Below are 16,680 nucleotides of genomic sequence, written 5' to 3'. Positions count from 1 at the left end.
TGATCAAGCAGGAACTTATTATAAATGACATATTGACGTATTATAAATGATATTTTGACATACTTAAATTACACTAACCTACAAGATTTGTCGTTTATTCAGTACAGAAACATAATTACTTGAATAAATAGCAAAAAGGCACAATACCGTGACTGGAACAGTACACAAATACCCCGTAAATAGAAGTGTGTCTTTGTAAATGGTCCAAGTCGGACCGAAACGTCGTCGTTAGCTCCTCTCTTCTATGTGCAGGTTATTTGTGTATAATTACTTGGCTTAGGCGAGCTTTGAAACACTGATCACGAACCTGAGCTTAATTAGTCGATATCAGTTAAAACAAAACTTTTGAAACACTATAATCAATATTTTGGCTATTTGCGTTTGACCCACATGATATATTTACCTAATAATTATAGGAATTATATAATGCATAGATAATAAGTATAGTGCATGCAATGACTAAAGCTAATTTTTCTTAAATTTATTATATTTAAATATATATAAATAATTTCAATACAGTCAAACAAATATAGGGGGTGGTAGGAGAAGAAAATATTCAAACAGCTCCGGGGAGAACCTTGAGTTTTCGCTGAGGTACGTTTATTGTCTTCTCTGAGGATGAGGGTCCCCAGTGCAGTTACAGAGGTGGTACCTCCCTATATTTATTTAAATATATATATAAGGTGGAATGATAAAGTAAGGGGTGTGATAAAAGAGAAAAAGGTAGCTTATGAGAGGTTTTTCAAAGCAGAAGTGTTATAAGAAGAGCAGAGTATATGGAGAGTAAAAGAAAGGTGAAGAGAGTGGTGAGAGAGTGCAAAAGGAGAGCAGATGATAGAGTGGGAGAGGCACTGTCAAGAAATTTTAATAAAAATAAAAAATTTTGGAGTGAGTTAAACAAGTTAAGAAAGCCTAGGGAAAGTATGGATTTGTCAGTTAAAAACAGAGTAGGGGAGTTAGTAGATGGGGAGAGGGAGGTATTAGGTAGATGGCGAGAATATTTTGAGGAACTTTTAAATGTTGAGGAAGAAAGGGAGGCGGTAATTTCATGCACTGGCCAGGGAGGTATACCATCTTTTAGGAGTGAAGAAGAGCAGAATGTAAGTGTGGGGGAGGCACGTGAGGCATTACGTAGAATGAAAGGGGGTAAAGCAGCTGGAACTGATGGGATCATGACAGAAATGTTAAAAGCAGGGGGGAAGGATATAGTGTTGGAGTGGTTGGTACTTTTGTTTAATAAATGTATGAAAGAGGGGAAGGTACCTAGGGATTGGTGGAGAGCATGTATAGTCCCTTTAAATAAAGGGAAAGGGGACAAAAGAGATTGTAAAAATTATAGAGGAAGTTTACTGAGTATACCAGGAAAAGTAAACGGTAGGGTTATAATTGAAAGAATTAGAGGTAAGACAGAATGTAGGATTGCGGATGAGCAGGGAGGTTTCAGAGTGGGTAGGGGATGTGTAGATCAAGTGTTTACATTGAAGCATATATGTGAACAGTATTTAGATAAAGGTAGGGAAGTTTTTATTGCATTTATGGATTTAGAAAAGACATATGATAGAGTGGATAGAGGAGCAATGTGGCAGATGTTGCAAGTATATGGAATAGGTGGTAAGTTACTAAATGCTGTAAAGAGTTTTTATGAGGATAGTGAGGCTCAGGTTAGGGTGTGTAGAAGAGAGGGAGAATTCTTCCCGGTAAAAGTAGGTCTTATACAGGGATGTGTAATGTCACCATGGTTGTTTAATATATTTATAGATGGGGTTGTAAAAGAAGTAAATGCTAGGGTGTTCGGGAGAGGGGTGGGATTAAATTATGGGGAATCAAATTCAAAATGGGAAGTGACACAGTTACTTTTTGCTGATGATACTGTGCTTATGGGAGATTCTAAAGAAAAATTGCAAAGGTTAGTGGACTAATTTGGGAATGTGTGTAAAGGTAGAAAGTTGAAAGTGAACATAGAAAAGAGTAAGGTGATGAGGGCATCAAATGATTTAGATAAAGAAAAATTGGATATCAAATTGGGGAGGAGGAATATGAAAGAAGTGAATGTTTTCAGATACTTGGGAGTTGACGTGTCGGCGGATGGATTTATGAAGGATGAGGTTAATCATAGAATTGATGAGGGAAAAAAGGTGAGTGGTGCGTTGAGGTATATGTGGAGTCAAAAAAAGTTATCTATGGAGGCAAAGAAGGGAATGTATGAAAGTATAGTAGTACCAACACTCTTATATGGACGTGAAGCTTGGGTGGTAAATGCAGCAGCGAGGAGACGGTTGGTCCGGTTTAGGCCTTCCACTGAGCGGTGTATCCGGTCTAGGACCAGCAGCTGGAGGGTCACCTTTTCACACCTAGGTGTTACTTCCGGTTTTGACCATGACCTCGCCCTCGAGACTACCTCACCCTTGACCCCCCAACCAATACCCCCACCCACGACCCCCCCCCGACCCCCCTTCGCGACCCCCCCGTCGCGCCGCGCGCCCGCCCGCGCCCCCCCGCGACCGCCCCCGCCCGCCCGCCCCCGCCCGCGCCCTTCGCGACCCCCGCCCGCGCCTTCTGCTGCGTCGCCGGATCGCCCCCGCGCCTCGAATTTTTTTTTCTTATGATCTCCTTGGATCAAGGTTTTTGGATTCCCCCCTGCAGCGTCGTCCGGATCGCCCCCGCGCCTCGAAAAAATTTTTTTTTTTTCGATGATCTCCTCGGATCAAGTTTTTGGATTCCCCCCTATGGGGTTTTCGAAATTCTCCAATTCCTCGGATCAAATTTTTGGATTACCCCTCTCACTTTCACCCCCCATCCCCAAAAAATTTCTCAATATCAAAGTCTCCACTTCCTCGGATCACCCTCCCACTTTCACCCCCCAACCCCAAAAATTTCTCGATAATACAAGTTTTTGGATCCCCCCTATGGGGTTTTCGAAATTCTCCATCTCCTCGGATCAAGTTTTTTTGGATTCCCCCCTATGGGGTTTTCGAAATTCTCCATCTCCTCGGATCAAGTTTTTTGGATTCCCCCCTATGGGGTTTTCGAAATTCCTCGGATCAAGTTTTTGGAATCCCCCCTCTGGGGGTAAGCATTCAAAATAGACTCCTCCTATGGGGGCATGCTTACTACAGGTCTAAACATCTTCCCCTTATTATTTTAAAATGAACTAAAAGTTTCCTCTCATTAAGTTGAACTAAGAAGGGTGTTTACTCGGCGGTCAGTGACGTCACGTGTTAAATGAACTAAAAAGGACCACGCGCACACAGGTTGAATCTTGTCGACCCTTTTAGTTAATAAGGGGACATAGTAGTGACGTCACGCGCACACAGGCTGAATCTTGTCGATCCTTTTAGTTCATTCAAGTTAATAAGGGAACACTTACCTTCTGTCAGTGACGTCACACATACAAGCTGAATCATGTCGATCCTTTTTAGTTCATTCAAGTTAATAAGGGGATATAGTACCTACATCATAGGGAAAACATTTTCATCATCAGAAAGACACATTTCAGGATAACACTAATACACAATATTTTTTTTTTCATTATTTATTATACAAGCAATACATCACTCTATTCTCCTACGTTTAGATGGTGGAATATCAGGGTGTCCATAAGCCAAGGATTCATTAGTATTCAAATGATATCTTTTATCATCAAAGGCTGACAAACCTCTCTTATTAATTCTTACCGTACATATTTCACCTTTTACATTACTTATAGACTTACACGTGAATAATTCTCTATCTACATTTGATAAAACATTCTTATATCTTGCATGTGTTAATAATGGCATAAATTGCGAAGGAATACCCTTGGCTCTGCTGACAGTAGTTGATCTTCCAGCAATCTTGACAGAATACATTTTAGCTTTCAGGGCTATCAACTCGCTAATATGGTTATCACACATTTCAGATTTCAATAACCCCAGCTCCCCTTTTCTACTATCATCATATAAGGGATGCTCAGGACTGAAATTTGAAAAATCCATATAACCTAACAATGGTTCACTTTTTAACTCGGTGTACAAATCTTTACATTTCAAGCTAAAAATATACGAGTCAGTATCGGTATAAAGAAGTCTTACATCATCACCATAATGCTGTTTTAAAACTTTATACCAAAAATGATACAATTTCTTTTTAGCTATCTCAAGAATTTGAAAACCGAGATAAAGTGGTTGCTTAACTTCTAATATATCTTTATTGAATGTGCAAATCACTCTATCTTGATTTAAATGTGTGATATTTTTTAACAAAGGATCTTTACTCGCTCTAATAAATGCTTTCTCATTATTGATATATCTATATTTCTCAGCATACTTTGTAATATTCAGCAATGATTTCCCATATATGGCGTTATTAGTTAATTTGAAGGCTTTTGACTTGATAGGACATCTTGTAGCTGTTCTCTGTGCAATATTAGTTGATATGAAAGGTTCTAAAAATTTTGTCTGTGTATATTCATATATGGTATGAACCTTTTCCACCTCTAACCCAAGTTCCAGTAATAACTGTAACAATTCTAGACTGATCAAATAATTTTTCTGAGGTAAATGACTGCCCACTAATTTCCCATTAGATTTGGGGATCTTTCTACCTTCATTTTTCAATATAGATTCACAATAAGGAGATAACATCTCTTCTGATATATTCATATGTGATAATATTAAAGGAAGTTCATCAGTGAGTCTAGCTACCTCGGGGGATATGTGCTTGGTATCACATTCTATCCAATATCCCTTTTGACCTTCACAGGAAACATTACTTAATCCCACATCGAGGAAAGCATTCTTCTCGTCATTGGATAATTTTCTGATACCATTCTGTGGAAGAGCTTCAACCATCGCACTAGCATACAAAGAATTGAAATCTAGATATAGAATATGAGTGCCCATTCCACTCTCAACATCAAAATTAGGGTTAATTAGGGGATTATCTGCTTTAGAATACTGATTAATTGCGCAGGTAAACCCACCTCTGAGATTCCTTTTAATCAAGTCATATAATTCATGGGAATATATCATATCTAATCTTACATTAGTTTTCAATAGGAATGCATCCCAACTGAATGATGGTAAACTTATATAATTACTAACGTCTAACTTATAAATATCCTTGAGTGTTTTACGCCACTCCATGAAGACATCGGCTAACAAACCAACATCTGTCTTGAGATATAACATCAAGTAATCTCCTAAAGTCTTACATTTACCCAACTCAAACACTTTCAATGCATGTTCATAATCTTCTTGGCTGATAGCGCTATTTCTCAAAGAATTAAAAAAATGATCTTTACTCGGTAATTTTGTTTCATCGAGCTTCTTTAAACTATCAATATAATCATAACACAAAATTTGTTTTCCTTTACATAATAAAGGTAAGACATCTCGAGGCACATCTTTCAGAATAGTCTCTGTATATTTCAGGGATTTACCTGCCTTGATATGTTGTTCTGCTAACGTGGAAAGAGATCCATTCAATAAAGACAGTGAATCCTGAAACCTAACCTTACCTATGTCTACTTTCAAGAATTTGAATCCTTGTTTCGAATGAATTTCAACGTTATATTTATCAACATTCAATTCCTTTAAAATTATTCCTAAATCATACGACATGTTATGACAAAAAAGCAATAATTTCTCTCTCTTGTCTTTACACTGCATATTACAACGTGCACAATAGGCTCCAATATAATTATTGAAATTTAAAGTATGGTCATGGTGTTTATGTTTGTCCTTGGGTTTTTTGAAGGTGTTACCACATAATTCACAAGTGTTCTGAGAATCATGTCTCATCTCATCCTCCTCTGTCATATGGATTTCATGATACTGTCTTCTAAACTTTATTTTATTCCATTCACCACTAACATTTAAAATGAAATGATTAACAGCATCCTCCCCCTTATAACTCTTTATACACACTATTTCTCCTTTGCGATCAAATATAATATAACAATAGGCAATGGCTTTATGACGAGACTCAATTTTACCTGCTGGGAGAGTTGTGTCTAATGCACATTCGAAATCAAATACACCGATATATTCGTTGGAATGCGTATGACTAAAATTTTCAAAGTGTACTGTTGTTCCTTCCGGGGGGAATACGAGAACCTGATTGATTTTACATCCATCTTCGTGGATATCTAACTCTTCCTGTGTATTCAACTTCATCAAACAACTATGACAGTGCTTCTTTACACCTTTTTCTGTCATTATCGTTCTAACATACCCGTCAAAATCTTTGATTAAAACCAAATGTCTTTCATTCAACAATAACGCGCACATAATGTCCTTATATTTCTTATTCCCCTTACGACACATAGCCATAAATGTCCTATCTTGATCCTTTCTTAATTGATAAACATATAATGACACTTTATTTTCCTTCTCTAATATACCTAACTTATCACGCGTAATGGGGAAATCATCTATAGAAGATTTTGCATGATTAAGACAACCTCTCTTAGTATTAACTGCTCTGCGAATATCACGCCATGACATGTTCTTTTTATGACATTGATAGGCGGCAAAAGCACGCAGTACACATAACCCATCATTAATCTCTGGATTAAATACATATTGGTTCCCTCGCAGTTTCTCGGGATATGCCACATATGACCCCACTTGCACTCTGAATTCTACTTTAACATATTCGATACTGAAAGATTCGATTTGATCTATGATCCAGCCAGATCCTTCCTGATCTTGCAACTCTGACTCGTATCTTTCTAATATTGTTCCCACCCATCGATCAAATACTTCAGAGATTTCCTCTTCACTTACTAACTCAAACGCTAAATTTATCACAAATTGTCCATTTTGATCATCACCCGATATGTTTTGACGTAATGTCCTTATAACTATAATTGGGTGGATTCTGAGCGACATTGCTAGAGGCGATCTATCATACATATCTCGCATCTGTTCTATAAAATAATCCCTATAAACATGTAAATACATTCTTAACTCTCTGTTATAAGATGAAGGAACACTATATTTCCTCACTGTATGTCTACCTCTAAAATTCTGGATATATGTAATAACTTCTGGGGTCTCATCTTCACTATTATGCGTGTCAGACACGTCATGCGAGGTAGTTGCTCTCTCATCATCATTAATGGGGGCAGAAGTACCCGCACCTCCGCATTGTGAGGTACCAACACTAGCACTCTCACCACCAAGCTGTGCGACATTACTACCAGGTGTATTTCCTGCAGAGGAAAAAAGCACATCCAATTCATAACCCAAAAAATATTAAGATTTCAATGAACAGAGGAAAAAAAAAGCACATCCAATTCATAACCCAAAAAATATTAAGATTTCAATAATATTACGTCCAGTAATGGGGGTAAGAAGGTCACCCTTCACAATTTTTACATAATACGTTTTAAGATTTCAATGAACAGAGGAAAAAAAAAGCACATCCAATTCATAACCCAAAATATTAAGATTTCAATGAACAGAGGAAAAACAAACATAATATTTTAAGATTTCAATGAACAGCACATCCAATTCATAACCCAAAATATTAAGATTTCAATGAATAGAACAAAAAATCTTTTCTCGAGTGACTAGCACAACAACAAAAGATCACAAATTGGTTACATACCTGTTTCTATAGCCTTCTTCCATAAAGCATCTACACGTGCCCACTCATTATCCAATTGCAATAACCTTTCATTGCGTTGTACACCGCCTTTCTCGATTACCAACGAACGCTGCTTTCTAATCGATAATCTTCTCTTCACCAATGCTTCCAAGTATTTCGAATATATGCTATCCCCTGTTAAGAATTTCACTTATTAACGCACTAACCCAGTAAAAATTTCACTCGTATGCTTCAACAAAAATTAAAAATCATGTAAAAAAAAACAAAAACAATCTCCTCTTCACCAATTCACTTATTTAACCCATTAAAAATTTCACTTATTAACGCACTAACCCAGTGTATGCTTCAACAAAAAAATTAACCTAAATTTCACTCGTATGCTTCAACAAAAATTAACCCAAATTTCACTCGTATGCTTCAACAAAAATTAAACATGTAAAAAAAAAAAACAAGAATTTTCTAAGTACAACTTACCTTTCTCCATGATATGCGGTTCAGCGTTGGAAGATGAGGTCCTTTAACTTAATGAGAGGAATACTGTGGGGAAGATGAGGTCAGTCACGGATGATGGATGGAAGCACTGTCCTCGCTCTGAGTGTCTCATTGAGCTTATATAGGCCGCCCCCTCCCCCCGACACCACTGTATAATGCGGTTCACACCTAAGGTAGATTTAAGATAATCATCGCCTTACCGAACACCTGGGTCAACACAGGTCAGACAGACAGCATGATATGCGGTTCAGCGTTGGAAGATGAGGTCCTTTAACTTAATGAGAGGAAACTTTTAGTTCATTTTAAAATAATATGGGGAAGATGAGGTCAGTCACGGATGGAAGCACTGTCCTCGCTCTGAGAGACTCATTGTGGGTCACCCCAACACATGGTGTAATGCGGTTCACACCCAAGGTAGATTAAAGATAATCATCGCCTTACCGAACACCTGGGTCAACTCAGGACAGACAGGCGCCATGTAATGCGGTTCACACCCAAGGTAGAACATAACACCTGCGTCAACTCAGGACAGACAGGCGCCATGAAATGCGGGTAACATCCAAGATAGAATATAATACCAGTATATCCTTACTGAACACCTGGGTCAATCGCCACCCTAAAGCAACTAATTTTGGTGAGGCAGTCCTGCTCCACATTAACTGTGTCCCCTTATTGAACTAAAAGTATTATATATCTTGAAAACCCATTAAGACTTACAGTGTACAAGACGCCTCTCTATGGTAAACACCCTTTTTAGTTCATTCAACTTAAAGAGAGGAAGCTTTTAGATCATTTTAAAATAATAAGGGGAAGATGTTGAACTTGTCAACATACACATCTGCTGACGTTGATATATTTCGTTATCCATCAAGGATTATCATTGCCGGTTATTCGAATAGTGGCAAATCTTATTTCACATCAAAATTAATAAAGTTATACCACGAGAAATTTCATAACATTATAATATGCGGGGTGACATCACATCCCTTAGAACAAGATTCAGAGATAACTCATAAATTAACATTAAGTAACGATATTATCGACCCGCAGAATGTCATTGCATCACCTGATGAAAATACAATAATTATTGTTGATGATCTATTTTTAAAAGCAGGTAACAGTGAAATTATTCTCGAATGTTTTACTAAAGGTAGACATCATAATATAAGCATTATTCTGATTACTCAAAATATATTTCACGGAGGACGATATAGTCGTACCATGGCTTTAAACGCCACGCATTTTGCTTTATTTAAAATGAGGGATCTTGGACAAGTAGAGATTCTGGGGCGACAAGTGTTCGGAAAAAATAAGGAATTTGTAAATATATATAAATCTGCTATAAAACGATCACCCTTTGGTTATTTATTCATAGACCTTGCATTAAATACACCAGAAGCATTACAGTTGCGAACCAATGTGTTACGGCAGGATTCCTACGAAATTGTATACCAATGGAGCGAGCAAAATTAATTGAAAAGGTTTATAGAGATCCTGGATCTGCTGGGTCATTCTCTGGTGTAAACAGTTTATATACAGCTGTAAAAAAGATCGATCCGTCCATAACCTTGAAAGAGGTCAGAAATTTCTTAAATTCAGAAAGATCATATACTTTATACGTTCTTAAACCTAAGAAGTTTCCTCGTAGGAAAATAATTGCTCCTAAACCCAGAGTGATATTAACCTGTGATTTGGGTGATATGTCTAAATTATCCAGATATAATGATGGATATAAATACATTCTCGTGTGTATCGATGTTTTTTCAAGATATTTACAAGCAGTACTCATGAAAAAGAAAGACGGACCGAGCACTTTACATGCATTACAAAACATATTGGAGAATGAAAAGGCGAAGAATATATCGAGATTATTTACAGATAAAGGCAGGGAGTTTCTAAATAAACAGGTACAGAATTATCTCCAGAGTAAGCATATAAAGTTATATCATGTATTTTCGAAAGAAACAAAAGCTTCCATTGCAGAGAGAGGCTTGCAAACGATGAAACGTAAATTATACAAGTATATGACAAGTGCCAATACATTTAATTATTCAAAAGTGTTAAATGAATTAGTAGATGCGTATAATTCATCTCCGCACTCGGGGATTGGCGGTAAAACCCCATTGCAAGTCCATGGTATTACGTCATTGAATGATATAAGGAATCAGTTTCGGATAAATTATAAAAATGGAAGATCCAATAAGAAACGAATCAGTAAGAAATTGGCTGTTGGAGACACAACAAGAGTGACTCTTAGCAGATCATCCGCGTTTAACCGAGGGTTTCACACACAAAATACAGAGGAAATATTTAAAATATATAGAATTAATAATTCTCAACCTATAACAACATATCATTTGAAAGATTTGAAAGGTGAAAAGATTAAAGGAACATTTTATCGCGAAGAATTGACCCCAGTCATACCACCTCCAGAATATATTATCGACAGAGTATTGAAACGAAAAAAAATTGGTGGAATTACGCATTATTTGGTATCTTATAAAGGTTATGATTCCACTTTTAATTCGTGGGTCAAAGAAGGAGATTTGTTGAAGGTACAATGAAAAAATCATTATTAGAAAAATTTAAAGAATTAATTACATTACTTAATAGTCTCCCACGCAATCATCGGAAGAGTTTATTACAACAGTTTAAGAAAACACACATAAGTTGTATCAGTGAGATTTTCAAGAATTTGATTAAGAATAAAATACCATTAGACCCTAAAATATTTAAAAAGTACAAGAACGAGATTAAATCATTAGCTTGTAAGAAAATCGGTTTTCAGCGTAAAAAGAAATATTTGCTGAGTATCAGAGGTGGAAATCTTCTTGGCATTATATTACCTCTAGCAGTAAATATTATTTCGAGATTGTTTAATAAATCATGAAAGAATTTTATCTTGTACCAACTTCAGTTATGAATCGGAAACCTCTCGAGTTAGTAAAATCGGAGGGTGATGAGAATTTAGAAGGAGGTGGTGGTGGTGCATGCTTGAAGCGTGGTGTTAAACGCAAGTTTAAGACTACTCCCGCTAGGCAGGTCAACCCACCTGCTCTCACCTCGGTGAAACCTCAGAAAACCCCAGATTTGTCAAGATTCATGCACATAAGAGTGAGTGCGAGAAATATAGAATATGTGAAATCAATGTTGGTATTATTGCAAAGAAATCCTTTGGTGAGTTGGGATGAGAATGGTGACCTTCTTACCCCCATTACTGGACGTAATATTATTGAAATATTAAATGTTTTATCAGAAAATAATGTGAAATCAGCGAGAAGAATCGATTCTGATTACTTAACAGAAATAAAGCATTTATTAAATATATCAGGTATACATTTTGATTTTGTGAGGAATACAAAAGTGAGAAAACAATTATTACATAAAGGAGGCGGTGTAAGGAGAGAAACATCGTGGATATCATATTAGGTGAGTATATAAACTCTGTGATGTTATGTTTTTATTTAGTGTGTGTTATAAGAGTGTAGAGATGGCTGAACGTCTTCTATACGTGTGTAGCGATTCAAGTCTCGATTTATTTCCCGCCAATACACCTTCGGCTTTCATTAATAAATTATATGACCCCATTATATTAGATAATAAAATTGATTATGAGGTTGCTCTGAAAAATATAATTTACCCCAAGACGCATTATATACCGCAAAAGAATTTGAAGATATGTATTACATATGAGAAATCTACAGTAAATAAATATATGCATAAAATTGATATGAGCAAAATTATTGGAGGTGATATGACAAGGATTTTAGAGGCAATAAATGAGGATATTAATGCAAATCTCTTAATAGCAGTTAAACATACAACGGGTATTATCATCCCCAAAAACTCAATTGTGTTCACATATCATCCAGGAATAAACAGAGTGGTTATTAACTTGAAAAAAAAAATTATACTACCTTCTGATATTACCAGTGGTTATGTGGGGTTGGAATTTGATAAAGAAGGAAGCGATATGCTAGGGTTCTCAGGTAATGAAATTTTGTATGTCTTTACCAATAAAAAAGAGATTATTTTTAACGAGTCTGGTGTGAAGGCGGTAAACCCACCCGATCCTGAATCAGGTATTAATTATATGTTAATATATAGCGATTTGATTGATCCCATTAATTTTGGCGATCAGTTGGTATCTCTTTTGGGAGTAGTTGATATTAATACATTAAGATCTAATTATGACCCCACAATGTATAAACCACTTAATAAAAAGATAATTGATCAAGTGAGTATTAAGCTCGCTGATCAGAAAGGAAGGTTAATTCAATATAATGACAAGTGTTCTACTGTATGTGTACTACATTTAAGACCTATAAAACGAGAGTGAATGATCAAGTTGAGTTAATATTGAACGAACCGTCAAGATGAGAACCAGTTTCTCTCCTCCTTCAGTGGAATCATTCCTGAAACTCTTTGATACTTCGAGGGTGAAAGGGGGAGGTTTAGATGATATTATATTATATAAAGCTAGAGGGAGGGGCGGAGGATTATTGTCATTTCTCGGTGGGATGGCCAGAAAAGCATTACCATTCTTATTGAATACCTTTGCTCCGGGAGTATTACAATACGGGCAAAATGTGTTGAACGATGTTAATAATGGTATTGCATTGAAAAATTCTGCGAGAAATAGAGGCGTAGAAACATTGAAGGGTGTCGGACAGAAGTTATTATCCGGAGGAAGTAGAAAGATTGGTTTGAAACGATTGAAATTTAATAATAAAAGAAACTGGAATATTTAATTAATTTTAGTTTATTGTTAACTGTCATATTGTTAGTATGTCGGCTGGTGCTCTATACGTTACACCAGGGGGACTCAACGCCCCCGTCCCCACTTATTCTCATTCCATAACTGATGGATTCCCAAAATTACCAGGACATACCATTATTGAATCCTCAATAGCAGCTAGACGCACATGTGAAGTATTACCAGTAAATCAAGGATCTGATAAATTTCTCGAATTTAGAATACAAAGTTCAGAAGGTCATTTTTTAGATTTAACGAGTCTGGCCTTGGAAATGAACATAAATATAACAAATGAGGATGGGAGTGCACTGGGAGACGATGATAAGGTCATATTTGTGAACTCTATAAGTCAGACAATATTCAAATCTGTGTGTTTGTATCTCAATGAACAACTTATAGAATCGAATCCATTTTATTCATATACGGGTTATATTAAACTGCTTAAGCATTTATCCCCATCAAAATTAGATACATTGGGAAGAATAGCATTCTTTCGTAATAAAGACACAGCAAGTAGTACTATTACAACAGCTGATTTAGATGATATTAAGAAAGACGAAGGTAAATTAACGAATGAAGTGAATACTTGTTTCCCTTTGATGCTGGATGTGAGTAGTTTTCACGAATATATCCTGGATAGTGTCGAATGTCGATTGAGACTTGAAATGCATTCACCCGCATGGGTAATTATGACTCCATTAAGCGGAAAAACATATAAATATAATATTAATTCCATTAAATTATGGATCGATAAAGTTATTCCGTATACGAATGCATTAATTGCATTGAATTCAAGCATGAGGGCAAACCCGCAGGGGTGTGAATATCTGTTCAAGAAGACATTATTTAAATCATATATTCTGACATCTAATCAAACACAATTGATCGCAGATAATCCTTGGGGACAAGTCATACCCGATAAGATATTTATTATATTAGTTGATATGAAGACATATGATGGAGGATATAATTTTAATCCATTATATTTTCAACATGAAGATTTGAATCATTTCGGGGTTACAATTAATTCAGAAATGATTCTTAATATTGACTGTAAGTTTCCTACCCACGCGAGTAGGTTATATTACGCTACCTTGAAATCTCTGGGTTTGGAGACTGATCATCTGATTACATATAAGAGTTTTCTCCAAGGCAGAACTATATTAGGTGTTGACCTGAGAAGTGAACAGGTTAAGAATGCTATATCTGTCGAGAAGAATGGTAATTTGAGAATAGATATGACATTTGGTAAACCGAAAGATGAGAATAGAATTTGTCTGATGTTTGGTGAAACTAATGCGATTTTAAATATAAATGAAAATAGAACAGTGATAGTGCATACGCGAGTATAGATCATGAATTGTGAAGAAATAAATATTGCCTTGAAACATCATACGGGAAGATATGCCTCGTATTTGGGATGTTTTGCCGCAAATAATATAAATGAAGTTATTATGAGGATAAAAGATAAGCCGGTAATTTTCATCATTAATATATTGAACGATCAAGATGAAAATATGGGTCATTGGATTACTATATATGTGAACAAACACATATTATTATATTTAGATAGTTTCGGGGTGGATTTAAAACATTATACAAATATATATGAGAAAATTATATACAAGAGAAATTTCATGTACGGTATTAATCAGAGGATTCAACATGAAAAATCATTGGTGTGCGGCTTATATGCTATATATTTTGTGTATAAGTTAACAAATTATAGCGTCAAGAAAATTATACCATATTTGTTTAAAGATTTTGGTAGAAATAAATTAAAGAATGACCAATTTATAATGAAATATGCATATGAGCATTTCAATATACCCTCATGTTCAAGTGTATTTGCTAATAATTCAACGTGGAATTATGAAAATCTGTGTAAAATATTGGAATTATAATACGGTGGGGTAGAGGCGTTTAGAGGCGGGGCGAAAGGTTAGAGGCGGGGCGAAAGGTCATAACGCTGCTATAAATGCCCGTGCTGGGTCACTCTTTGCATCTACTGTCATTCAAGTTGGGTCAAGGATGAATCCAATTCAGTACTCCGTTGGAGGTGTCTGCGAGGAGGAGAGAAGACTGCATCCCTGTGTATGTCGGAATAATCCACCTGCGGTAAATGGTAAGTGATTTTTGTTCATTATCTGAGTGAATCTTGTTCTAATATTGAAAAAAACTTTTTTTACACATAAATGATTTTAGAAGTGTAATGTATTAACCAATAAAACTTTTTAATGCAATTAAAGATATGCCTTATTCTTCTTCTAATCGAGAATTTTTTTTTCTTTGCCAGATGCGAATATAATGCGGTTGTTGGAACTTATTCGCGCAAATCAAATCCGACAGGAGAAAATGATTTGCGAGTTGATGGGATTGTTAGGAGCGAGATCCACCCAGCCTCCTACCCATCCATATGGAGATGCTGTTGCTACCCCTCCTACCAACGAGACTTCTCCCCGACCTCATGTGGATGTTGAGACTGTGCCTCCTACTCAGGCGGTTGATGTTAACGCTTTTATCCAGGATATTGTAACTCCTACCCACGCCGAGATCGACCCTTCTCCCCAGTCTCATATGAGTGGAGAATGTGTTAGTAGTTGTTATTGCGATAAATGCGTATGGAGCGAGATGGAATATTTTATGACAAATTCCCAACCTACTTCATGTATGGATGAGGATTCCCCCATTTATTATCCACCAGCTTCCCCCCCAGAAGTTTATTGTATAACAGATGAGGAAGAAGATGATGACCCTGAACAAAATGCACAGAAATTCTACAAGAGAAGAAAAATTACTCTACGTTGATTTTAGTCAATGAATTGTAGCTTTTTTCAATGAAATTGTATTACCAGAAATGTAATGGCTGTATAATAAATAATGAAAAAAAAAAATATTGTGTATTAGTGTTATCCTGAAATGTGTCTTTCTGATGATGATGAAAATGTTTTCCCTATGATGTATATGTGTCCCCTTATTAACTTGAATGAACTGAAAGTTCGACATGATTCAGCCTGTGTTCTGGGTCCTTTTTAGTTCATTTAACTTAATGAGAGGAATACTGACGTCACTGCTGTGTCCCCTTATTAACTTGAATGAACTAAAAAAAAGGGTCGACATGATTCAGCCTGTGCGCGTGACGACACTGACATAGGGGTAAGTCGACAAGATTTAGCTTGTATGTGTGACGTCACTGCTATGTCCCCTTATTAACTAAAAGGGTAAAATATATATATATATATATATATATATATATATATATATATATATATATATATATATATATATATATATATATATATATATGCAATAAGATCACAGTAAACAGGTGATTTTAAAATATGCAAAACAACCACTGTTAAAGAGTAGTGAAATTCCAAGCACTTTCGTGACTACTCACATTGTCAAGTTCCTTGACAATGTGAGTAGTCACGAAAGCGCTTGGAATTTCACTACTCTTTCACAGTGGTTGTTTTGCATATATATATATATATATATATATATATATATATATATATATATATATATATATATATATATATATATATATATATATATATATATATATATATATATATATATATATATATATATATATATATATATATATATATATATATTTTGAGCACACATACAGAGGTACAAAAAAATACAGATAAGAGCAGCATGCCAAAGCCACTTATACTATGCATAGCATTACGGGCTGGCTTAAAATTAACTTAAGATTAACTAAGCAATGATGAAATCAGTGATAAAACATTAATGTAAACAGATTACTATAAAGCACAAGTGAGTATTACAAAGACAGGTCATATGGTTGCATTCAGTTAGGTAGTGAA

At 35.7% G+C, this 16,680-nt stretch overlaps 2 protein-coding genes across 3 annotated transcripts; one reads left to right on the top strand and one right to left on the bottom strand.

Annotated features, from left to right (window-relative positions):
• Positions 1–3,503: 3,503 nt before the first annotated feature.
• Positions 3,504–7,816, bottom strand: LOC138851590 (uncharacterized). Its single transcript, XM_070080847.1, has 2 exons — positions 7,594–7,816; positions 3,504–7,195 (listed from the first exon to the last, which is right to left on the bottom strand). The coding sequence occupies exon 2, from the start codon at positions 6,942–6,944 to the stop codon at positions 3,552–3,554; it is 3,393 nt and encodes a 1,130-aa protein (XP_069936948.1). The 5' UTR covers positions 6,945–7,195; positions 7,594–7,816; the 3' UTR covers positions 3,504–3,551.
• Positions 7,817–8,725: 909 nt separating this feature from the next.
• LOC138851591 (uncharacterized) lies at positions 8,726–15,937 on the top strand. Of its 2 annotated transcripts, none has more exons than XR_011391292.1 (2): positions 8,726–14,966; positions 15,138–15,917. XR_011391292.1 is itself a non-coding variant. In XM_070080848.1 (2 exons), exons 1-2 carry the CDS (start codon positions 14,873–14,875, stop codon positions 15,647–15,649), a joined length of 606 nt encoding a protein of 201 aa, XP_069936949.1. In that variant the 5' UTR covers positions 8,726–14,872; the 3' UTR covers positions 15,650–15,937. The 2 variants fall into 2 exon arrangements, 1 of the variants encoding a protein (XP_069936949.1); XM_070080848.1 differs by having other exon boundaries at positions 15,138–15,937.
• The last annotated feature ends 743 nt before the right edge of the window (positions 15,938–16,680 follow it).

This window comes from Cherax quadricarinatus, unplaced genomic scaffold, assembly GCF_038502225.1.
Source record: "Cherax quadricarinatus isolate ZL_2023a unplaced genomic scaffold, ASM3850222v1 Contig1103, whole genome shotgun sequence".
NCBI lineage: Eukaryota > Metazoa > Arthropoda > Malacostraca > Decapoda > Parastacidae > Cherax > Cherax quadricarinatus.
The sequence above is the reverse complement of the archived record's forward strand: the minus strand, read 5'-3'. Positions and strand labels throughout refer to the sequence as shown.